The 25,732-nt window shown below is 46.0% G+C and overlaps 1 protein-coding gene and 1 long non-coding RNA gene across 8 annotated transcripts in view; both read right to left on the bottom strand.

Moving 5' to 3' along the window:
* Nucleotides 1-11,665: 11,665 nt before the first annotated feature.
* On the bottom strand, nt 11,666-17,543 carry LOC147364115 (uncharacterized). The gene is made up of 2 exons (XR_015134101.1): nt 14,780-17,543; nt 11,666-12,259 (listed from the first exon to the last, which is right to left on the bottom strand). It is a non-coding gene; the product is annotated as an uncharacterized LOC147364115 (long non-coding RNA).
* Nucleotides 17,544-23,164: 5,621 nt separating this feature from the next.
* The window catches only part of DCAF5 (DDB1 and CUL4 associated factor 5), a 91,433-nt gene continuing 88,865 nt past the window's right edge, over nt 23,165-25,732 (bottom strand). For all 7 annotated transcript variants that reach the window (XM_086320059.1, XM_086320064.1, XM_086320060.1 and 4 more), the window contains one exon: nt 23,165-25,047. In XM_086320059.1, the coding sequence (XP_086176185.1) occupies nt 23,278-25,047 (1,770 nt within the window). In that variant the 3' untranslated portion in view covers nt 23,165-23,277. The remainder of the gene's footprint in view (nt 25,048-25,732) is intronic.

The following is a 25,732-nucleotide window of genomic DNA, read 5'->3' as shown; positions in this document are numbered from 1 at the left end:
CCTGGGTCACATTGTCCCTGGGTAGCAACATCAAAATCCAAGTTCTGTTCACTGCACAATGGTTGTTTAAAGGCATGACATGCTGTAGCCATTCTGAAGGTCTGAGCTATGCCCCTGGCTTACATAAACTGTCTTCTATTTGTATAGGCTGAGAGCTTGCTAATGAAGCATTTCTGCACAGGTTATCTAATTTGATCTCTGTGAAAACTTTGAGTGGGAGGCTGGGCAAGTGTCACTGTTCCATTGTACAGAAGAGGAAATTGAGGCTCCCAAGATTAAGTAAGAAATTGATCATTGTGGGCACTGATGACTTATGAGAGAGGGGTAGGAGAATGATTATCTTTACTTTATATTCTTCTATGCCTTTTGAAAGTTATACATATGCATGGATTAACTATTCAAATAATCCCATTAAATGGCTTTTGTAAATGAGGTCAAGCAACTTTATGAAGGTCCCAGAACTAGTAAGTGACGGCACACTGGGATTCCAGCTCTAGTCACTGGGCTCCGGAATCATATCTTAACCATAATGCTTTCTGCCCTCCTAGAATATGCTGTCTTCTGGCTTTAAACACTGTGAAGCATGGACATGAATGCAAAATATTTGTATCATTATTAATAATAGCACTAGACAGAGGGCCTTTTGAGAGGCTGAGACTTGGAACTGTCAGGAGCTGCTTTTGTCTAATGAAGTGAGTTAAGCCAGTTAAAGGGGGCAGGGGTACCATCCTTGGACACTGGGGAAGGACAGCTCCTCTCCAACCCAGTGCTGATGAAGCAGAGAAAGCTGGTCCACTGAGAGAGCAGGTGAGAGATGATGGACCACTGAGATCTATGAAGGCGGGTCATCCACTGATTTGCTGGTTCCCGAATCCAGATTCCCTTCCATCCTATTAACTACCAGCTACAACCAATTAGGGCTTCCCTGGTGGCTCAGGTGGTAAAGAATCTGCCTGCAAAGTGGGAGACCTGGGTTCGATCCCTGGGTTGGGAAGATCTCCTGGAGAAGGGAGTGGCGGCTACCCATTCAAGTATTCTTGCCTGGGAAATCCCACGGACAGAGGAGCCTGGCAGGGTACAGTCCATGGGGTCACAAAAACAACTGAGCAACTAACACACACACACACACACACACACACACAACCAACTAGGTGATGGGTTTCTGCTCCTGGAAACTAACCCAGTTCTGACAGAGTCCATGCATTAGGCATCTACTGGCCATGTTCTTTGCTTTCACACTTGATCTGCTTCTCTGGCCAGGATTATTATTACAGCCTCCCAGCTGGTCTTCCTATTTCAGGCCTTGCCCTCTGCTTATTGTCTACACAATAGCACACACAGGATGATTCTGCTAAAATGTTAGTCAGATCATTTCATTCCTTTGGACAAAATCTCAGAGCAAAAGCCAAAGTCCTTTCTACAGCCCATAAGACCCTAAACATTGCAGGTCTTGACCCGTCTGACCTCATCTCCCATCACTCTTCCCTCACTTAACCACAGTTACACGGGCCAGAGAGAGTCCAGAAATAAAGTCATATATCTATGGTCCATTGGTTTTCTATAAGATTATCAAGCCATTCAGTAAAAAAAACTGTCTTTACAACAAATGGTGCTGGGACAACTGGACATCCACGTGTAAAAGAATGAAGTTGGACCCCTACCTCACACTTCATTTAAAAATTAACTCAAAAAGGGTCAAAGATCTAAATATAAAACTATGAAAGTCTTGGATGTAAATGCTTATGACCTAGAAGCAACCAAAAAGGGGGAAAAAAATTCGACTATAATACATTAAAAAAAACCATCAAAAGGTGAAATGAAAAGCCACAGAACAGAACAGTGTACTTACAGATCATGTATCTAATAACAGTCTAGTATTCAGAATGCAGAAAGAACTCTTAAACTCAACAATAAAAAGACAAACCACCCGCTTTAAACATAGCCAAAGGATTTGAATAGACATTTCTCCAAAAATGATATAAAAATGGGCCAATGTCAGTAATCATTAGGGAAATGCAATTCAAAACCAAAACGAGATACCACTTCACACCTACTAGAATGACTGTAATACTTTTGTTTTAAAGAAAGAAAGTGGAAAATAATGAGTGTTGGCAAGGATATGAAAAATTCAGAAGCCTCATACATTGCTGGTAGAAATATAAAATGGTATGTATGGCCACTTTGGAAAACAGTCCTTGAAGTTCCTCAAGAAGTTAAAGCATAGAGTTACTATATGACCTAGCAATTCCACAAGAGAATTGAAACATATGTTCACACAAAAACTTATACGTGAATGTTCACAGTGGCATTATTTGTAATAGCCAAAAAATGAAAATAACCCAAGTTCCCATTAACTGATGACTGGATAAACAAACTGTGGTATGTCCATACAATGGAGTATAACTCAATAATAAAAGGGATTGAAGTCCTGATACATGATACATGTGGATTTATGCTAAGTGAAGGAAACTAGACATAAAGGCTACACAGTGTACTATTTAATTTATATGAAATGTTCAGAATAGGCTAATTCATGCAAACAGAAAGTAGATTACTGGTTAACAGGGGATGGGGAAAGAGGGAATTGAGAGGTGTGGGGTTTCTTTTTGATGTGATGGAAACATTCTGGAGTTCAGTAGTGGAAATGGTTGCTCAATGCTGTCAGTATAGTAAATACCCAATGAATTATACACTTTAAAATGGTTTCAATAGTGAATTTTATGTTATGTGGAATTTATCTCAATATAAGAAAACTTAAGTAAGTTGATTAAAAAAAATCTTTCCATAAAGAAAATTCCAGGTCCAGATGGCTTCAGTAGTAAATCCTACCTAATATTTAAGGAAGAAAATGTATCAATTATACACAGAAAATGAAAAAAAAAAAAAAAAAGGAACACTTCCCAACTCATATTTTCAGTCAAGCACTACTCTGATACCAAATCAGAAAAAAATTTGATTATAAGATTGCAAGAAAAGAAATAAATTTCTAATGAACATAGACCCTTAACAAAATTTTAGCAAATCAAATCTAGCAACAGATAGAAAGGGAAATGAGGTATGACCAAATCAGGTTTATTCCAGGAATGGAAGGTTTGTTTACCATTTGAAAATTAATCAGTGTAATTCACCATACTAGCACAATTTAAAAAAAAACAAAAATTACCAAACAACTATATGATCATCTCAATAGCGTTGCAAAGTTTTTTGACAAAATTCAAAAGCCATTCAGTAAACAAGAAGTAGACAGAACCTTCATAACTTAATAAAGGACATCTATGAATAATCTCCAGCTAACATAATACTTAATGGTGAAAGACTGAATGCTTTCCCCCGAAGACTGGGTAAAGGGCAAAAATGACCACCTTAGCCCTTGTTTTCCACATTGTACTGAAGGCCCTAGAGAGTGCAATAAGGAAAGTAAAACAAATAAAAGACATATAGATTGAAAAGGAAACTATCTTTATTCGAAGACAACATGATTGTCTACTTTGGAAGTCCTAAGGTAGCTACAAAAAGCTATCAAAACTAATAAGTAAGTTTGGCAGGGTCACATGATACAAAGTCAATGTACAAAAATCAAATGTATTTCTGTATATTAGCAATAAATAGTTAGAAATAAAAATATAAAATACCATTCACAATAACACAAAAACCTAGTATCTCAGGGATAAATTTAACAAAATATATGAGGAACTCTATATAGGAAACTATAAAATATTCCTATGAAAATTTTAAGACCCAATTAAATGAATGTTAAATGGACAGATACACCATGTTTATGGATTGAAAGCCTTAATATTGTTAAAGTATAAATTCTCCTCAAATGAAGCTATATTTGAAAAGCAAATTGTTCTACGAAACCCCCAATTAGGTGCCAGTGGTCTTTTTTCTTTTTTTTTCAAAGAAATTGAAAAAAAGCTGACTACATCTGTATATAAAATAGGTAAACAATAAGGTCCTATTATATAGCACGGGGACCTATATTCAATATCCTGTAATAAATCATAATGAAAAAGAATATACACAAATAACTGAATCATTTTGTTGTTTATCAGAAACATGCACAACATTGTAAACCAACTTCACATCAATTAAAAATTTAAGGATTGGGAGGGACATGGGTGAACCTATGGCTGGTTCATGCTGATGTTTGGTAGAAACCAATGCAATACTGTAAAGCAATCATCCTTCAATTAAAAGTTTTTAGAAATTAAATAAAGAGAAAATGTATGTGGGAATAGAAAATACCTAGAATAACCAAAACAATTTTATAAAAATTGAAGAACATGGAGGGACTTCCCTGACAGTCCAGTGGTTAAGACTCTGTGCTTCTACTGCCCAGGGGCACAGGTTCAATCCCCGGTCTGGGAAATAAGATCAGTGCAGCCAAAAATTAAAAAAAAAAAAAGAAGAAGAACAGGGAATTCCCTGGTGGTCCAGTGGTTAGGAGTCTGTGATTTTACTGTTGAGAGCGTGGGTTTAATTCCCGGTCAGAAAACTAAGATCCTACAAGCTGTGCAGTGCAGCCAACAAGTAAGAACAAAGTTCAGCTAAAGAAAAGAATAAAATTAGAAGACTTACTTTGTCTGATCTCAAGACTTATTACAAAGCTACATAATCAAGACAATGTGGTATTGCTATAGATTATAGATCAATGGAACATTATAGAGCCAGAAATAGGCCAATACATAGATAAACAGTCAGATGTTTTACAGAAGTGCCAAGGTTATTTTATGTAGGAACAGCGTTTTCAACAAAGGGTGCTGGAACAACCTGATATCCAACTAACTTCAACCCTTCCCTCACACCTTCTTATACAAAAGTTGGTGTTTTTTTTGCTAAGTCACTTCAGTCGTGTCCGACTCTATGGGACCCCATAGACGGCAGCCCACCAGGCTCCCCCGTCCCTGGGATTCTCCAGGCAAGAACTCGGGAGTGGGTTGCCATTTCCTTCTCCAATGCATGAAAGTGAAAAGTGAAAGTGAAGTCGCTCAGTCGTGTCTGACTCTTAGTGACCCCATGGACTGCAGCCCAGCAGGCTCCTTCGTCCATGGATTTTCCAGGCAAGAGTACTGGAGTGGGGTGCCATTGCCTTCTCCGATACAAAAGTTAATTCAAAAATTAATACTAGAAATACAATTGATTTTTGTATATTGACTGTATATAATGTGACCTTGCTGAACTCACTTGTTAGTTTTGGCTAAGGAGATGGGTAGTCGGGATGGGGAAAAGTGGGGTCGGGGGGTCATGTGTGAGACTGGCTAATTTAGAACTGGTGGTCAGGGAAGCCCTCCTGGGAGAGGTGACATCTGAATAGATTTGAAAGAGGCAGGGAAACCAGACATGGAGTTCTTTGGGAGGTGGAATTGGTGTCTCCCAGGTCTGCCAGAATTTATACTCACTACAAAGCTGGCAGCAGAATCAGGGGCTGAGCCCAGGTCTGCCCCTTGGAAAAAGTCTGAGAGAAGAGGCTTCTTTGGGGTGGGGGCAATCAGCCAGTAACTTGAGACACAAAGACACAAAGACTGCTCAGGTAGCAGGCTGACTGCCTGGGGAAGGGAGTGCCTATCCTCTGGGTGGAGTGGTGTATGGAAAACCATTTGTCACCTCCCTAGGGTGGCCGGACACCAGCACTCTAGCTGGGGGGCCAGTAGCTTCCCCAGTGTCTACTCAGACAGAGCATATGTCACAGTGTGATACTTCATGTATTCATTCACAGGAATTCCTTGGTGGTCCAGTGGTTAGGACTCTGCGTTTCCACTGCAGTGGGCCTGGGTTCAGTCCCTGGTCGGGGAACTAAGACCCCATAAGACACATGGCACAGCCAAAAAAAAAGAAAGGAAAATACATATTCATTTACTTATCTGTCATCAGTGTCATGAAAACATGAGCTCCTTGGGGACAGAGACCTCAAAGAACAAGCAGGTGATTCACACAATTTCTGTGTGAGGAGGGGCTTCCCTGGTGGTTCAGTGCTTAAGACTCTGCACTTTCAATGCATGGCACATGGGTTTGATCCCTGATCAGGGAAGTAAAATCCCACATGCTGTGTGATGTGGCCAAAGGCAAAATAAAACAGATCCATGTGATGAGCAATCTGGCAAGCCCTCCATTCCCCTCTTAAGAGAGGAAGTCAAAGTGGAAGGCCAGATGGCCTGGCCCAGGGGTAGTTCAGGCTCTGGGAAAATACTTGAGCTGAGGGTGATTCATAATTCCCATCCCACGCAGTGAAACCAGAGACTATGTTGCTTATACTTTTACTTCATTCAGTGCTCACAAATGCCCTCTAAGGTAGATTATACTCTCACCATTCCCAGATGAAGAATTCCTGCCTCAGTGTTGAGATACCTTTACAAGGTTACATAGCTGATAGATGGCAAAGCTGCTTCTCTCCAGGACCCAGAGTCTGTCTTTCCACCTTGAGCTTTAGAATGGGGTTTGAAGTCACAGGTGGTTGTTATGGTGATGGGGTGGGATGGCAAAGGTGAGCTCCAATAGGTGTTCTGACTGACTGCTGGCATCTGTTAGACACCAGAAGCCCTTTGGCAGGAGAGGTGACTTGGGTCAGATCCTGCTCCACTCGGACAGCCATCTTGCCCTAGAAACACTGAGTATCACACAACTCTCTGATGTGGCCAAAAGTCGAAGGCCCAAGAGTAAATCCATTCAAATGGAGGGAGAATCCTGTGACAAAGGGGATCGTTATCCAAGGGCCTAGCTTGGAGCACCTGTGAATTCACAGGGGAACAGCACACCCAGTGAGTCATCAGGTTTAAAGCACCTGGTTCTGTGTCTAACACACCGTAGGTGCTCAATCTTGGGTTGCTGTTATTATGATAAAGACACTATCCTTATGCAGAAATTAGTAATAAATTGGAAAGCTGAATTTCCTTCTGGGCTGAGAGTTGGAGAACTCCCCAGGGCCAGGGTTGTGGGAACCAGATGAAATTTGTTCCTAATGAGGGTTCTGTGGAAGCTCAGCAAGTAGTTCTATCAAATTAACAGGCCCAGCGGACACAGGGAGCAGATTTCTTCCTGAGCCCGGGCCCTGCCATCCCTCAGCCCTTGGAAATCAGATTATCGGGTGGGCAGGGCCAGGGAGGAAACTGAACTAAATACAATTACCAGCCCCTGCTTGTCCATCTGAGCCTGGAACAGCGCAGGGAGGAGGGGAAGGCAGAGGGGAGTCAGAGCCTCGCTCAGGAAGTTACAAATCCAAGGAAGTGGACAGGACAGGCCCATCCCTGCTGGAGGGCCTTGTTTCCATGAGCCCATCCTGGGATTAATTGTCTCATCCCCATGCTGTTCCCACAAAACACCAGTAACCCAGGCCTCCTTCCTTGGAGATAAGTGCAGTAATTCCTTTTATAGCTATGATCCCATCCAGCCTTGGCTTGAATCTCCCTAGTGATGGGGTGTTTGTTACCCATCAAGTTCTTCCATTCCATTATTGATTCAAAAGCAGCCAACTGTAGGCAAAAGCCACTGATATCTGGCCTTAGATCTGGCCACAAAGTAGATGTAGAACCGCGGGTGGGCTTGGCCGCATTTCCTCACCCGTGAGATTTGTGGCTTGTGGGAGGCACTGGGCGCGTGTTCTCCATGTCCTTCCACGCTCTCCCATGGTGAGTTGTGACTTTCCAGGCGGACTCTGGCTTATTGAAGGACATCAGCCCATCACGGTCTTGAGTCGACCTGGGCGTTGCCTTGGCTGTGGTGGTCCAGGCAGAGCCACCCCTTCAGACTTTCCTGCCACGACTGCAGGAAACTGCTCTTGCCAGATGAGAACAAGACAGCCTTTGCTCTGAGTGCTGATGATGAGGGCTACCCCGCCGCCATGGAGGAAGCCGACCTGACACAAAGCAGACACACACGGAGGCAGAGCCGAGAGCTGCGGGGGAAAGGATAGGGCCGGAGAAATAAATGTCCACTGTATCCCAGAACTTTTCAGTTATGGGGGAGCCGATAAATTACTATCATTGTTCCATGCAGTTGGTTTAAGCTGCCTTTTCTGCCACTACCAGTCTCTTAATGGGCGGAGATGCCTTAAACGTGTGGAGATTTTTCCTATAAACCGGCTATACCTCAATGAGGAAAATAATAAATTTTATTTAAAAAGTGAAAAAAAAAAAAAAAGTGTTTTTCTAATAGGAAACTGGCTTCTCGGAATTTCGATTCAATGGCTGTGGTTACGGCACTGGCCATGCACACTGTTTCCACAGGAAGCGAGACCAGGGATCTGCTGACAGTCCCTCAACTCCCACCCAGGTCAGCAGTAAGCCAGGAGGGATAGGAGTTGTTCTCAGCTCATCCAGAGAAAATGCAGCAGAGGAAGAGGAGGAGGAACAGGAGTCCCAACAGCTCAGCTCATTACTGAGCCACCGCATTCCCTTTTCGGCTCCTACCGAAGTTGGGTTTAAGTTGGGTTTCTGTCGCTTGTATAGACATCCGACTCCTAAAACCATTCTTTCCATCTCTGCTCCCCAGCACCCAATACTGTCTGGCACATAAGAGACTCTCAGTTAAGATTATGCCTTTACTTCCCATGATTTGGAGCCTTCTACCAATTTTGCCAAATTCAAGAATATGTTAGTGTATGTGGTTGTCTCTTTGGAGGAGCAGGTTCGATTTTTGGAAGGCAGGTTCAGCAAACGTCTCTCAAGTACTGTGCCAGGGGTTTTCACATATATTACTTCATCTACTATCCAAACCGCTGTAGGTAATTCTATGCCCATTTCCCAGAGAGAGAGAAACTGAGGCTCAGAGAAAGTTAAGTAGCATTTTAAAGTCACCCAGCTAAAACTGACGAAACCAGGAAGAGAAGATATGTCTTCTTAGAGTGACGCTGCTGACTGGTGATAAACTTTCATCTAGTTAAGAGAACACCAAAGGCCTTGCGGGTCCCTTTCAACTTCCATTGTGAGAAAACTCTCCCCCACAGGCTGGCTGTGACCCTCTTTGGGCACTGGCGGACATGGTCCGCATGTAGCTATAGTCAGTCCTGCCCTGGAGTCAGCTTTGAGTCAGTCCCAGGGAGCCTTTGCCAGTGCTGGTTTTTGAATCAGAAATTGTTCGCTGTGTTCTTAGCAACTTCAACTTAGAAGTTGCTAAGTTGTGTCTGACTTTGTGCGACCCCAGGGACTGCAGCACGCCAGGTTTCCCTGTCCTTCACTATCAAAGTCCATCGAGCCAGAAGGGCCAGAGGTAAAAGTGCACGTTTGAGGGAAATGGCCAGCAGGCAGGGTTAAGGTAGGTGAACTCACCCAGTTCCCTGTGAAACCAGAAGCTCAAAGAGGAAGAAGTTACTGGCAACCATGTGAGCATGCCCTCCCCCTCTGCCCATTCAAAGTGTACAACAATTGTTTTTGATACACACACACACACACACATATATATACACATACAGTTGTACAGCCATCACTATAATCTAAGTTTAAAACATTTTCATCACCCAGAAAGAGACCTTATACCCATTAGCAGTCACTCCCCATTTGCCCTCAATCTCCCTTCCCCCAGTGCTAGGTTACTTAATCCACTTTCTGTTTCTTTAGATTTGCTAATTCTGGACATTTCATAAAAATGCAATCACACATCTTGTGGTCTTTTGTGCAGGTTTCTTTCACTTAACATAATGTTTTCAAAGGTCATCCACGTTGTAGCATGAATCAGTACTCTATGGCCAAATACTACCACATTGTATGGATGTACCAACTGATGGAGTCATCAGTTCATGGACATTTGGGTTGTTTCTACCTTTTGGTTATTAGGAATCATTCTGCGATGAACATTCAGGTGCAAGTTTTTGTGTGGTCCTGGTTTATTTATATATTCATCTCCGTTCCCCATTCTCAGGTTCCTTCCCACACAGGTAACTGTTTCAGTTTATGTAATGTTTTTTAGTTAATGTGTTTCTGATTAATGATTCCTCTTGGGTGTGTGCATTTTTAATTTGCTCACATGGTGGTATTATGTTGCAGTTCATTTTCTGTACTTTTCTTTACTCAGCTCTGTAGTTTGGGGGTCCGTCTATGTTGCCATGAGCAGCATCTGGTCCACTGTGCTATCTGCTGTGGGTCCTTAGGGGTGGGCTACTACCACATTTTGGACCCCCATTTCCACTTTATTGTCCACTTTGCTGGCACCACACCCAAACCCACAGTGGACATCTGGTATGTGTCCCCTTCAGAACCTGGCAAGAATGGCTAGAACATATGTCTGAGAGAGGATTCCTGGGACATAGAATATGTGCGTACTTACTTTGAGTGGTGCCTGACTATGAACAGTCTCTGCTGCTGGCAGACAAGACTGGGGCTGCAGAATTGTTCTTTTCATCCAATTTCCCCACACGGAAATAATAGCCTCAACAGATACTTGCCATTCCGACTTGCAAAGCCTCAGGACATCAGTACTGAGATGTACCATGTCTACTGAACGACAGAGATAGACACACCTTTTATTTCCTCTCACATCTCTTTACTAAGTTTCTAGGACACTGACTACATTTATACTTCCTGAGCTCATAAAGTGAGGTTGTTCTTTATCCCTTGTGGATAAAATTTATGAAGAAAAACTGTTTCACAATTTTTGTTTTGCTCTTGGGGTGCAAAGATCTTTGACCCTATAATGACCATCTTCTTTTTTTCTAACCAGGAGGTGAGTGGGAGGGGACTGGCTCCTTAAACTCTCCCAGCACTAGGAGCACCAAGGAACTGGGAAGAGAAGGGAGGATTCAAGGGATCAGCTGGGAATTTTCTCTGGGGTTTCTGCTGACTTCCTAGAGACAGACTAAAACCCTTATGGATGGTGGAAACTGTGAAATTTCTTCCCTGGGAAAATGTCCTACATTTTGGGAGGATCAACCATCTGGGCAAAGCCCGAAGTTAACACATCCCTTGGAGTCTCCTAGGGGACTGGTTTCTTTTTGTTTGTTTGTTTTGGCTGCACTGCGGGGCATGCAGGATCTTAGCTCCCTGACCAGGGATCGAACTCATGCCCCCTGCAGTGTAAGTGCAACAGGGAAGTCCAAGTGGTTTCTTTTCAAGGGACTGGCTCAGAGCTTACCCTACAGCCCTACACCCACGGGTGCATCTTTTCACAAAGCACGTGCGTGTCATCATAAGTCTTTTGCAAAGAATCCATTTGTATGTAATGTGAATCCCTTTGTCCTCATTCTGGTTCCCTAAGTTCAGATTTCTCATAACTGGCTTTTCTTAAGTGAAGGCTATCCTCCTACTGGACAGACCAAACCCCTGTTGGACGGTCCCAGTGAGTCACTGGTAGGGCCTGGTGGACAGCTGGGAGTGGCTGCTGTGCCTGTGAGGGTTAGAGCTCTCTCTGCCTGTCGTCACTTCTTTTCCCTCACTGGCTCCTGGTTTTCAAATTCTAGCTCTGCTAAGTGGCTTCTGTGGCTGGCTTTATTTGAAAGTATTTAGGACAAAGAGAGAACCCAGCATTTCAAAACACTGAGCTGCACTTCCACGCTGCTTTCTCATAAATGCTGAGAGGGAACAGATTAGGAAAAGGAGATGACGCCTTTGGAGAAGTCACCCTGATTTTTCCCACTTCCAATGTCCTCAACATTTTGCTCAATACTGGCATCAAAGACATGAGGTCAAAGGTCAGCAGGTCACTGGACCTGGAAGAAGATTATTATTCCTTAAAACAACCCATTTAAAAAAATTTTATTTATTTTTTAATATATTTCTGGTTGCACTGGGTCTTTGTTGTTGCGAACGGGCTTTTCTCTAGCTGTGGAGAGCAGGGGCTATTCTCTAGTTGAGGTGCATAGGCTTCTCACTGTGGCCACTTCTCTAGTTGCGGAACACAGGCACGCGAGGGCTTCAGTAGTTGTGTTCCTGGGCTTAGCTGCCCCGCAGCATGTGGGATCTTCCCCAACCAGGGACTGAATCGTGTCCCCTGTGTTGGCAGGCAGATTCTTAAACACTGGACCACCAGGAAGCCCGAAGACAAGATTATGATGAGACAAAGAGCGGCACTCTTTATCCAGTGCCTACTTGATGATGGATGTTGTGCTAATACTTGGGCCACTGGATGTGAAGAGCCGATTCATTGGGAAAGACTCTGATGATGGCAAAGATTGAAGGCAGGAGGAGAAGGGGATGACACAGGATGAGATGGTTGGATAGCATCACTGATTCAAAGGAGATGAGTTTGAGCAAATTCCAGGAGATCGTGAAGGACAGGGAAGCCTGGTGTGCTGAAGTCCATGGGAGTCGCAGAGTCAGACACGACTGAGTGACTGAAAAACAACAAATATATATATGTATGTATGTATGTATGTATACACACACACACACACATATCCCTTTCCCACTAACTGTGACCATATTATTGCAAGGTAAGCCTTATCTCAGCTTTGTGTAGCCTACAACCCCAGGGTACCCTGGACACCACTATCTACCCAACTAAGACCCTCATCTCTCTCTGACTCACTCTTCTGCTATTCGAAGGTGACTGGGCTCTGACTCAGAGCATGGGGAGGAAGAAGATTCCTTGGCACCAGGAAGGGGAAAGGGACGCAGGGCTGTTAGTTCCCTCTCTGTGGGACCGAAGGCAAGCAGGGGCAGGAGAGAAAGGCCCAGGAGTGGGCAGAAAGGGGCACAGAGGGTCTGGTCACCAGAAGGCAGGGATGGTGCGGAAGCTGTTTCTCAATCCCACCCTCTGACCCCTCAGTCCTTCATAGAGCAGGACCCACGGAGTGTCCCAGGGGGAGGGCTGAATGGCAGAAGCACCTGGGAAACCGCACAGCTGACCCTCTCTTGGCCTTGAAGTCACCCTGAGGGCTGAGAAGAAGATTCCTGCGATGTCAGCCTGGCAGGGGTCACGGATGTGTGGTGGGCTCAGGTTTTCCCTCCACCTGGCCTGTGCAATGACCTGGTCCTTGTGTAAAGGCTGGTCAGAATAGGGGAAGGAAGGGAGACTGGGGAAGGGAACCCTGTAGGGAGGGAGTCCACAGTGCACTTAGCAGAAGGGTGAGGAGAGAATGAAGGAGACTGGGACTCAACATGCCTCCTTTTCTGGACTGGGAGCGCCACTGGAGGGGGCTGGCAGGATCACGGTGTGCAGCTGAGCAAATGGTGCTTCCCACCGCACTGGGAGGTGCCAGTCATGTAGACCACAGTGCAGATGGCAACCCCTAGGGTCAGGCGCTCCACAGGCTGCAGGGCATAGGAGTAGTCACGCCCTCTGTGCCTAGTTGCTGTTGTTTAGTCGCTAAGCCGTGTTTGACACTTTCAGGCCCCATGGATTGCAGCAGGCCACACTCCTCTGTCCTCCATTATCTCCCAGTTTGCTCAAATGCATATCCATTGAGTCAGTGATGCTATCTAACCATCTATTCCTCTGCCGTCACCTTCTCCTTTTGCCTTCAATCTGACTCTGTCTGAAAAGCAACAGGGTCTTTTCCAATGAGTTGGTTCTTCGACTCAGGTGGCCAAAGTACTGGAGCTTCAGCTTCAGCATCAGTCCTTCCAATGAATATTCAGGTTGATTTCCTTTAGGATTGACTAGTTTGATCTCTATGCAGTCCAAGTAACTCTCAAGAGTCTTCTCCAGTACCACAGTTCAAAAGCATCAGTTCTTCGGTTCTCAGCCTTCTTCATGGTTCAACTCTCACATCTGTTCATGACTACTGGAAAGACCATAGCTTTGACAGTACGGACCTTTGTCTGAAAAGTGGTATCTCAGCTTTTTAATACATTGTCTAGGTTTGTCTCTGTGCCTAGAGAACATTTTAGAGGCTACTGCCTATTCTAGACTTTGAAGGTAGGAGCACTCAAGACTTGAGCATTGTCCAGGAATTGAAGAAGCCTTCTGAAGAGGCCATCATCAGTCATAAGGTCAAGTGGTTCTGGCAGGGCCCTGGCCAGAGAGGCCTTCCTGACTGCCATGTCTTGTCCCTGGCCCCATAGGCACCCAGGACTGAAATGGCAGAGTTCTTGATCTTTCCCTGCATCACCAATCACAAGAGTCAATCCCAGTTAAAAAGAGAAAGTCTAAATAATCTCAGGCACACATGAGCCAGTCCTCTACAATGAAGACACAGCGTTGCCTCTTAGGCCTGCTGCCCCAACCGTTCCATCTAGCTTCTAAGTTTGACTTCTTTCCAGTGGAGACCCCAGAGGCATGCTTGCCGTTGGTTCTTTGCCTTTTCAGGTCCCCATCCCTCCTCCTGGATTCCCATCAGTAAAAAGAGTGTAGATGTTTAGTGGGCAGGGGGCCCAATCCCCACCCCTCAGGGATGCCTCAAGTATACTCGCCCATCTTGGGGGAAGCGAGGTTGCCCACTGGATCCCAGATTAGGGGAGCAGAGAGAGGAAGTCAGTAGTCAGATGGAGCTGCTCACTGGACTCAGTTGACCTCACAAGGAAGACACACAGCACCCCGAATCAATAGGAGCCAAGCCTAGGGCATCCTCTCCAGTCTCTCTGTAGAAGGCCACTCTGGGAGAGTTGTAGGATTTGGACACTGGCCTGAGCAGAAGGACAAACTTGCCTTTGTGTCAGCTCTTGCCCCCATGGTCAGCCAGACACGAACGAGGCAGGGTCTCTGCCAGCTCTTCCATCTGTTGGGGCTGCCCTGCTGTCCCCAGTCAGGCTAAACTAGGTGGCACCTGCTCATGGAATGCCAACCCAGGCAGGTGCTTGCAGAGCAAAGTGTTGGAGTTTTCTTTGAGCAGGGAAGTTTAAAACTGAGATAAAGATGAAGAGATCTGAACTGTAAGCTGCTTCTCACAGCTAGTTTAGGAAAAAGATCTTACCAGGACCCCACAGCCAAGATGAGTACAGAGATTTGGACAGTCTTCTTTGGTCTCCAACTGGGTAGATTCCATTTGAAATGTGTTCCTTCCTCTTCTGGTCCTTGGGTGCTCGTAACTGGAAAGTTCTTCTCTTATTCTTGAGTGCCAGCATACCTAAAACCTAATGAGCTTACACAAAAAATCTACAAACAATAAATGCTGGAGAGGGTGTAGAGAAAAGGGAGACTTCTTGCACTGGAGATGCCTTTAAAAACTAGGAATAAAACTACCGTATGACCCAACAATCCCACATAGGCATGTACCCTGAGAAAGTCATAATTGAAAAAAGTTACATGTACTCCAATGTTTACCGCAGCACTAGTTACAATAGCTAGGGCATGGAAGCAACCTAGATGTCCATTGACAGGTGAATGGGTAAAGAAGCCGTGGTACATATACACAATGGAATGTTACTCAGTCATAAAAAGGAACACATTTGAGTCAGTGCTCATGAGATGGATGAACCTAGAGCCTATTATACAGAGTGAAGTCAGTCAGAAAGACAAATATCGTATATTAATGCATGTATATGGAATCTAGAAAGACGGTACCGATGAACCTACTTGCAGGGCAGCCGTGGAGATGCAGATGTAGAGAACAGACTTAGGCACATGGGGACGGGGATGGTGGAGAGGGTGGGGTGAATGGAGAGAGTAGAACGGAGACATATTCACTAACATATGTGAAATAGATAGCCAGTGGGAATTTGCTGTATGACTCAGGGAACTCAAAGTGGGGCTCTGTGATAACCTAGAGAGGTGGGATGGGGTGGGAGGTGGGGGGAGGTTTAAGAGGCAGGGGACATATGTATAGCTATGGCTGATTCATGTTGATGTATGACAGACACCAGCACAATACTGTAAAGAATTATCCTTCAATTAAAAATAAATAAAAAACCTACTGGCCATCCTCTGATCCCTTTGATCTTTTCTTCCAGTCTCCCAAGATGTTTATCAGTCCCCTCTGAAATTCACCCAAGAGATGTGCTGACCTTTCTGGGCACTGAAACATCAGGATGGCACTCAGCACCCTACGAGCCATCAGAGCTGCTGAGAGGTGCAGCGACAAGAAACGTTAGTCTGAGGGTAAGGGCCCTGGTGTTGATTTTCTGCGGGTGAGGGCGGTCCAAGCTCAGCTGTCTCTGGTCTTCCTTTGCACAAGGCTCTTCCCTCCTCGCCCTGCCTCCTTACAGGCCATCTTCAATCCCCCACTAGGGCTGTGTACTGTCGTCAGAGCCCTGCTGGAGTCACACTGAGGGTGGGGAGATCAAGGTAAGTGCCCCCCTTCCTCCTCCCCCTAAGAACTACATCTAGGAACAGCATGATGTAAGGCAGGTGTCGGACTCAGAGGCCAGGCCAAGCCACTAACTGGCCTTGGGCTCTCCTCAGAAAGGAGAGGGTAGACTAGACAATACAGCTACCCACCCCACCCCTTCAGGAGCAGCCCTTCCTACCCTTTCTTTAGCTTCTCTTCCGGCAGATGTGTTTTATCTAAAAAGTTCCCCGCCTCACCCAACCGCAGTATAATTTCACTGTCTCTTTTCCACCAGCAATTCAAATCCATCCTTTCTCCTATTCCTCTGCTTACCCTCTTCAAAGGCCTGTGCTCTTGAGATCTCTATTCCAGATCTGGCCTGAGGCTTTAGTGGGTGGGGACTGAACTCTGACCATTTCCGCTCTTGGCTTAGTCAGACTTCTTTTGTTTTTTTTTATGGTTGAACTTCTTCTTAAATTAGATGTTACAAAATATTTAACACACATACACATGTGAAACAATCCTGCATGGAAAACTCTGGTCAAAACTTTTCTTTGGCACAAACACAGAACATTTCCATGGCTTCCCACTTTCTTGATTCTCTAGGGCTGGCCCATGGCCAGATGGAGGAATTTTAGCTCTCAAGGCCAGAGAGAAGTTTGCTGTCCCAGCTCCTGAGGTCTGGGTCATCTCCAGTACCACCATATTAAGACTGTAGTTTAATAAAATCTGCCAGTATACCCCGCCCCCTAGCCCCGAAGGCTTGCTAATAGCTAAGCAAGGATCTATGGGCCCTGTCAGCCAAGTCTGGTTCTTTTTTAGAAGCTCTTAGACAAAGCCTTTAGACAGCTGGCTCCCTATGTAGGAGGTAGTGTCCAAGGCCTCAAGCTCAGCTTTAGTCTGGTCCACTATAATGGGGATAATTTACTCTTTTCTATGATTTCAGAGTAAGAATAAGGTTTGCTTTTGTTGAATCTGTGTGCATGCTCAGTGTCTGAATTTTTGCGACCCCGTGGACAGTAGGCCACCAGGATCCTCTGTCCATGGAATTTTCCAGGCAAGAATACTGGAGTGGGTTGCCATCTCCTCCTTCACGGGTTTCCAACCCAGGGATAGAACCCATGTCTCTTGCGTCTCTGGCATTGGCAGGTGAATTCTTTACCACTAGCGCCACCTGGGAAGGCCCAAGGATTGCTGCTGTTGCTGCTAAGTCACTTCAGTCGTGTCCAACTCTGTGCGACCCCGTAGACAGCAGCCAACCAAGCTCCCCCGTCCCTGGGATTCTCCAGGCATGAACACTGGAGTGGGTTGCCATTTCCTTCTCCAATGCATGAAAGTGAAAAGTGAAAGTGAAGTCGCTCAGTCGTGTCCGACTCTTAGCGACCCCATGGACTGCAGCCTACCAGGCTCCTCCGCCCATGGGATTTTCCAGGCAAGAGTACTGGAGTGGGATGCCATTGCCTTCTCCGCCAAGGATTGCTAACAAACAGTAAATTCTTTCTCTGAAGGAGAAGTTACTTTCTATATTCCTTGGCAGACCCCATCCAAAAAAGCCTTCTTCATGGTTGCTATCAACAAGCAATGAGGGCAGAGTAGAGAGGAATAATGAATGCAAACACTTTAGTGCTTTCTATACATCGGGCTCTAAGGCACAATAATATGCACGCACCCATGCACGCACATGTGTGCAAATGTTTTATCCTCTAACAATGTACTGGCATTTCCCCCCATTTTACAAATGAGGAGCTTGAGGTTCCGAGCAGCTGTATACTTACCAAAGATCTTGGCTCAGCGGTCGGTTCTGGTGGGCACTATAGTGATGTCTCAGGAATGAGAACTCATAGGAATGGGATGTAGACAGTACATGGAATTGTTAGGGGAAACACACTGACTGAAACTGCCCACCCTGGCCAGGCACCACAGTAGCCATTTGCACGTTATTTTACGACAGGAGGTCCTGGTAAGGAACACAGAACGAACAAGCTACTGCCAACCAGAATTCAGGAAAGGTCAAAGGCAGATGCCAGGTGTCCTGCCACCTCCCAGAATCCTTCTCGCTGGCACCCATCTTGGCTGAGCAATGCACAGGGTACCAGGAAGGACCCTGACTCAGAGTGACTGGCCAGAGAAAACCCAGAAGTTAATCCCATCACAATAAAAATGGAAACTGCAAGCCACGTGCCTGAGCAGTCTTCCTAGGTACCCTTACTTTCCTGCTTTCCACCCAGGTGCCCATTTTCCCAGTAAAGTTTCTTGCTTTGTCAGCACATGTCTCCTCAATTAATTTCTGAATGTTAGACAAGAGCCCACTCTCAGGTCCTAGAAGGCTCCCCCCCCCCACCCCCCCACCCCGCAAACTTCCTGCAACAGTATGGAAAGAATGACATTTTGGAGTTGAGAGGGACCTCGATTGTACAGTTCTCAAGAATCTGAGTGATCTGCCCAAGGTTCATGAAGCTACTCCATTGAAGAATCAATACAGAATCCACTTCTTTTGTTATTTCAATGCTATTTCTGTCCTGCTCACAGGTGTCTCTTATGAGGGAAAACAGACATTAGCTTTAGTAATTTAAGGTAGGGTCTTGGAGAGGCTAGAAATGTTAAAAAAAACACTGACTCTGAAAGAAAAAATAAGTAAGGGGAAGCCCGAAATAGTGTCACGGACCATAGCATCTACGAACAGTCCAACAGGGAGATGTTACCCTCTGAAAGCCTATACCAACCACTAACAACCATACTCATCTGTTTTGGGTACTTGTTTCAGTGTGCTGGTTCTCAGGATTATTTTTTCTTGGAATGTATGCATTCCAGCAAAGCAAATTTCTCCCAAACCAATCCTTCACTTTTATGACTTCCATTATAAATTTGGCAATTTTCAAGAATCTTGATGACCCGGTGTTTGAGGCTGATGTGGCACGTTCAATGCTAGTTCTGTGATCTGGAAGCAGTGCGAAGGCACCTAGCATCTCACTCCTCCTACTGCAGCAGTCCTATTCTTCCTCCCTTCAAACATCTTCCATGTCAGCTTCCCTGGACCGCATCTCTCGTGGCTAAAGATCTGGGTTAGCACCCTGGTAACTTTTTGTTTTACTACCTTTCTCCAGCCTTGGTGGAGGTACTGACAAAGTCAGATACAGGGAGACTCGAAAGCTAGCACTCTATATTTCAGCTGGAATATTCCATTAGCTCATGGCTTTGGGCTCCAGAAAGGAGTCATTTCCCAGAAATTTGAAATACTAGATACTCGATTTCCTTACAGTGTGACTGTCTTGTAGATAAGCGCTGTGGGCCCCTGCTGCACAGCTCAAGTAAACTGTGGGTGAACAGGACTGACCAACTCTTCCTGCTGTCCCTGGCCAGGTCAGCGCTGGCCCAGTCATTTATCTTTGCCTTTCAGCCTCCTTCCTTTTTACTTTGCTTACCACCTTTTTACAAAGAGTGAAATGCAATTAGGGTACAGATGGCTTAGATTTTCTTTTCATATACATTTTTCTTCTGCTGCATGTGGGAAGCACTGTACTTTGAAGAAATTCAAAATTATTCCCAAGACACTTAATGTTATTTTTACTCCAGCATGAGTGCTCAAGGACAAATGAGCACTTAAGACGGAAACATCCCGCCTGAGAGAAACACACAGCTTGTCCAAAGCCCTTATCCTGATGCTGTGGGCAAGTCTGGACTCACCGAGCTGTACTTCACCTTTGTATTTCAATTGTTGGCATGTTGCCTTGCTTAGGTCATAAGGGATGGATAGTCTTCCTTTGGCAGTATAGATTTTCCTCACAAGAATTTTGGTTGGCAAGAACTTTTCAATTAACTGAAAGAGGCAGCTTTATAGGCAGGAGATATATGATGGGTTGGGTTTATTTTTAATTTCTGTTAGAAGTTTACCATGTATGTCTGGGACAGGGCAGGAAAAGCAACTTGATATTTGGAAACATCAGAAAACATAATTCTTTTGAGGCTGTCTGCAATGTCACTTTGCTGCATCTTTCCCTCAGTTCTGACTAACAAAAGGGTCAATTCCAGGATTTCAGTATCCTAAGTCCATCTAAGCCTGGGAAAGGAGATCAAGTAGATACTTCCTCCAACTCTAAATTTTGTGGTCCTAATGTGACCTTTGTCCCAATACCTAGAAATGACCTTGACCACTGGCATTGAGGCAGTGTACCACAGCTTTTCTTCTAGTGTTCAGGGTGGCTTTGAATCAAGTTTCCAATTAGGAAAGAATTGAAACAGGAAAGGAATAAAGGAGGAGGGGTGTCTAAGCAACCAAGTCTTCCTTGGAAGAGAAGAGGAAGCCATGAGAAGTGAATAATAGGTTTATTTGCATATACATAAGAGAAGAGCTAGCGTTGCTGGGAGAGAGGCAGGGCTTGTGAGGAGGTAAGGCTTCAGCAGAGGAAGGCACCTTGACAAACAAGGACTCCGGGCTCAGTAAACCAAGCACAGTTGCAACCTTCTTTCGCCCCAAGCCCACTACTCATTTAACTCATTTACCTGTTGTCAGAGAGACATGGGAATCACTTACAAAACCAGGTGGTAAATAAAGTGGAGGGAACCAATTTTATAAATCTGGACCAGCCACTTAAAACTTTATGTACAGGATGCAGAAAAAACCCATAAGAGGCACCTTTGAATAGTTCAAACCTAATCAAGTGCCATCTGCCCTGTTAGTAAAAATAGCTATCACGGAAGAATCTGGGGATTAAATGTGCCTCCAAAGTTGAGGCCTCAATCCTACAAGTTTAGGCAAAGGGACCCTAGAAGTGGAAGTTCCTGCCAGGTCTGCAGGACCATGATCATAGACAGGAGATCTCTGGGGATCAGAGTGGAATGGCTACAGAGACAAGCATTTCTCAGCCTGCTTCTGTGGCTACGCTGTGGGGCCGAGTTCCTGGCAAGCAGAATCTGGGGTGTCTCCCAAGGATGGAAGGCATCCTTGCTAAAAACATCTTTTCTTGGATTCTAAAGTTGAACCAGAATGAACTTTGACTTCTCTTCTGAGTACCCAAATGAGATAAAGGCTCTTAACATGAAAAGATCAAGTTCTGCATTTGGGAACAGTAACTACGCAGTGGCTAGTTCTCAAGGAAGCTTTACCTACTTCTTTTTCTCCAGGAAGATATGTGGATTGTCCTTAGAGAAGTCAGAAGTGGCCAGCTGCTGCTAGATGCAGTAATATAAAACAAAAAGATTGGACATGCTGACTAGGAAGGGGAAGAGAAACACACACTGAGTGATTATATCTTTTTTTTTTTGTATATAAAGGATTAAAAAATTCCAATTTAATAATAAATTTTGGAAAAGCAAATGTAAAATGACTTGGGCTTATAAAACCAGAATTTACAATTATCTGTGTATAGTCAAAGACAAATCATAGAACCGTTCTGATTACAGATTAAAGTAATTCTACTGGTTACAGAATCACTGACCCACTCCCCGGTGAGATTACAGTTGTTCAATTGTAAGCATCTCCACTGCTACTCACACTCCTTTGTCTCCTCCTCCTCAGACAGTGTTTTCACACCCAAGTCACAGCACACACACCAGGCACGTCTTTCTTTTCACAAAACTTAGCAAGATGATCCCTCCTTCTGGCTTAGATCAACAACCTTCTTTTATAAATAACCCCCCTTCCCCTGGTCACTAAATGCGTCCACGTCTTCATCCTCCACAGGCTCCCTCCCCTTGGTCCCAGTTCCAGTAGGACATGTTCATCCCTAAAAAGAATGCTGGATTTGTGAGGCCACACCAGTCACAAGCTAGGACCTCCCCAGGCCCATGGTGCTGGGCTCCTGGTTGTCCAGTGCCTTTGTGCTCAAGAAAGCTGTAGTGTTCTCTCCCCCTCATCTCTGCCCAGCATTCTCCTGCCCTTTCATGACATCCACGCCAACAAGCTGTCTGCCATTCTAGGTTTCCCTGTCTTGTACAAGCCTTCATCAATAACCAAGTGACTGTAACTACCACGGCAATGCTGAAAAGATCCTTGTCTTTTCCTCTCTCAATCTTTATCTACCTTCATGAACAGAGTCTCTTCTAGAGGCCAGTGACTCTTCTCTCCACACACTCTGCATCCTGAGGGACCTACTCAATAAGAATCTGTTACTCTGAGATACCTACTCTGCAAGATCCAGTCACAACACCACAGCCTCTGTGAACTGCAGGCTGGAGGGAAGATGCCAGGCCCACCAATTCTGATCGATCATTTTGGGTTAAATTAAATGAACGCAGTACCACACTCTGCTCTTCCCTACACTTCTTCATTAACACACCTATAACATCCACTTTAGTAGTCTGAGCACAAAGCTCTTGAGAGCTGTCTTTCCCCTTCTTTCCATAGGCCGAGACACCACCATGTGGGGCCAAGCAAGTGCCTGCTGGCCTTCTGAGTGCCTCTTAGGAACTAGCACCTAACTTGTTAAAGTGTTACCCACAACCAGTTATATTCTACGGCCCCTACAGAATGGTGCTGCACCATCGATCAATTTGCAACCAGTGAGCTTTATCAGGGATCTATGTTCTCTCGAATCTGATCTTAACTGCTAACCTCTCATGAGCATGAAAATCGCTCCACTTTTAGTACACCTACTTTAATGCTCAATGAAGAAGTGCTACTGAGAAAACACGGAAGACTTCTTTAAGAAAGGAACCATGCTTTCCTTCCCAGCACAGCCAGTGGGCTGAAGGCCTGTTTCCACTCGTCTCCATTCTCTCAGCGTGAATCCACTACTCACTGGCAACACAGTCTGATTTAGCAGGCACTCGTCATTAAAACCAGAACATCTATGGCATATAAACGAGGTGAGATGGCAAAAAACACAGATCCAGAGAGCCTTTCTGATGGAGAATGGAAAGACAAGTCTGAGACAGTGAGCTCACGCGTGCCAGTGCACACACATGAGAACGAGTCAAACATCTCAACAAGGATTTACTGTAACAGAATCTGCACAGGTACACTATGCTCAAGTCTTACTAGAAAGGACTCACTTGCATTTTTTCCCTTTCTTAACGCAGCACGACCAACGGCCAGCTAAACATCAGACCCATTGTTGAATAGAAGGGAGCAGCATCAGACACAAAATTCCAGGCCCTGGTTTTACGTGCCTTTAATACTATTTTTCCTTTCCTCTGTGTTCACTAAACAGGATTTAAAATTTTTGTAAAGCTACTTTTCATAGCTTTTTGTTTTCCCTTTGTATTTATCATGTTTTTAATTTCTTCTCTGAGGAGGAATTCTCCGAATCTGGGTCTTCCAATTCGATTCGGTGCCTCTTGAGGCCACTATGGCCATGAACAGCCCTGCTGCTGTCTGTGTCTGGGGGGTCAGTGGGGTCCTCTCTCGTTCCAGCACTGGGGGACTCACAGGCCATTTCAGACCCACAACAGTCTTTGTGTAGGAGTATCCCTGTCAGGGACAAGTTATCGTGGTCAGTGTCCACACGTCCTGGGGAAGAGCAGGCCAGTGCCTCCAGCTCCCCGAAGTTCTGCCCATTGCTGTGGGGGTGCGGGGGGCGGGGATGCAAGCGTCCATTGTTGTGGTTGGCACAGATGGTTTCGAGGCTTCTCTCCTCACTGTCATCAGACTGGGTCCTGAGACAGTTGCCAGACCCGCTGCTCAGAGTGGAGCCAGACGCCTTGGGGACAGGAGGGGAGGGTGGCTCCTCAGCCCGGCTGCTCAGGGCCTTGCTTAGGGCCTTTCCATTGAGCTTCTTGGTTTCAAAAGTGTGTTCTACAGTGCCACCATTGTTGGAGTCCTGAGAAGCGTCCTCGGGTGCCTCTGCCCAAGGGTGGCCACTGGGCTCGGGGCCCGGGCCATTGTTGGGGCTTACGGCAGAAGTCCCTTCTTTAAAAGCGTCCTTGCTGCGGCCTTCCGGCGGCATGTCCTGGGTCCTCTGGGCTACCGCCGAGTTTAGACAGGCTTCCTTGCTGGAAGAAGGGGCTGGGTTGTCCTTGTGGCTGGTTCCCGCCCTCCCTTCATCGGCCTCCCCAGACACGAGCGAGCTCTCTCCATCTTTGTTGTTTGAGTAGGAGATGTAGGAGTAGCGGAGCCACTTGTAAGCTTTATAAATCTTCCGCTCAACTGACTCTATGTCGGAAGTTGGCGATGCTCGGCTTGGCTGAATCTCCAGAGTGGACGCGCTCCGATCAGGGGAGGAGGTGGGGGAGGAAGAGAGGTCATCTACTTTGATCTGGGGGTAATCATAGTTGTCTTCGCCAATGTAGGTGTCGGTGGGCTTGGGAGGGGCGCCAGGCCTCTCTTCTCGAGGCGTCTTCTGCCGGCGCCGCATGGCATTCCGCTGCCGGGTGGATGCGCGCCGTTCGTTCAGCTCCTCCTCTTCCTCAGAGCTGCTGGAGCTGCTGGAGCTGCTGGACTCGTCTTCGGGGCTGGGAGACCGTGGCCGGGGAAAGAGGTCTGTGTCCAGTTCCACCTCACAGGCATTCTCTTCAGAGTCAGACTCGTTGGAAAGGGCCAGGAGGCGTTTGTCCTGGTAGCGCCGCAGGGCAGACAGGCGCTGCTGGCGAGACGTGGCATCCTCACACGAGGGCAGCGGCGGGGTGGACGCCACCACGTTTGTGGCAGTGACCCGCAGGGGGCCCAGGTGGAAGGCGCTGTCGGCAGACTCATCCACTGTGGGCGGAGGGGAGCGGGGCAGCGAGGCCGAGGACTCGGAGTCGGTGTAGCCCGAGCGCTCGCTGACCCCCGCGTGCAGCTGGAGGATGGTGCTCTCGCTGAGGTCACTGTCCGAGTCAGAGCTCCAGCCCTCGATCTCGCGACGCACCAGGGAGTCAAAGAAGGCCATCATCCGGGGGTCTTCCTGCACAGACTGGTTGGCGTAGTCGTGAGACAGGCCACTCCCACTGTTCAGCACAAGGCTGATGTACTCTTCGTGGGTATAGAGACAGCGAGAATCATCCTCAATCCGACCGTCCAGATCTCCGGTACATCCTGGCTGCTTATACGGGCTCCAGATCTGCACAGAAAGTGAAAACAAAACCAAGGAAGCCTGATTGGAATGTATTCTAAAGCTGTTGGCCATAAAGAGCTTCCCCAGACTCTCCCTGTCATTTAGCCAGGACTTGCTAACCAACTTTAAGCCCAGGATAAACACATACCATGACTCCCACTGCCCCCCTCCCCTTTAGCTTCCTCTACCAGTAGCCTGGAAATCACAATAACCCCCTACATAATATCAGAGGACAGAGGATGACTTGAAGATTGCCCAGTGTGTTCAAAACTCTAAGAAGACTGGAGAGGTACCACTTTTCCAAAGTGAAAACAGACCAGCAGTCAGTCCTCTGCAACAGTTAATATTTCAGCCTATAACTACTTCTCCCCAAATGCAACATTTCTATTTTTAACTAATGGGAATTGCTTAGTGGAGCTTGGGAAGAACAGCCAGCTGCCTACACTGCAGTTCCCTCTTGGACATACAGGCATCAGTTACCCAGGAAACTGGGTTCCCTTACCCAGGGAGCTGCTGGCTTGCTCCCCAACTATTCTGTTAGCTATTGGAGTAGGCAGGACTGACCCTCCAAGCCCACAGACCCATCTCTTAATACATTCCACAGTCAGACCTTCGCGCTCATAGCCAAAAAGTGGCAGAACTAGGATTCAGACTAAAGTCTGTCTGAATGCAAAAGCCCAGCTTTATGAGC

The sequence above is a fragment of the Bos grunniens genome, chromosome 10 (genome assembly GCF_055505025.1).
Source record: "Bos grunniens cultivar Pamir isolate PY7600 chromosome 10, Bosgru_T2T1.0, whole genome shotgun sequence".
Classification (NCBI taxonomy): Eukaryota; Metazoa; Chordata; class Mammalia; order Artiodactyla; family Bovidae; genus Bos; species Bos grunniens.
This window is presented reverse-complemented; position numbering and strand designations above follow the sequence as displayed.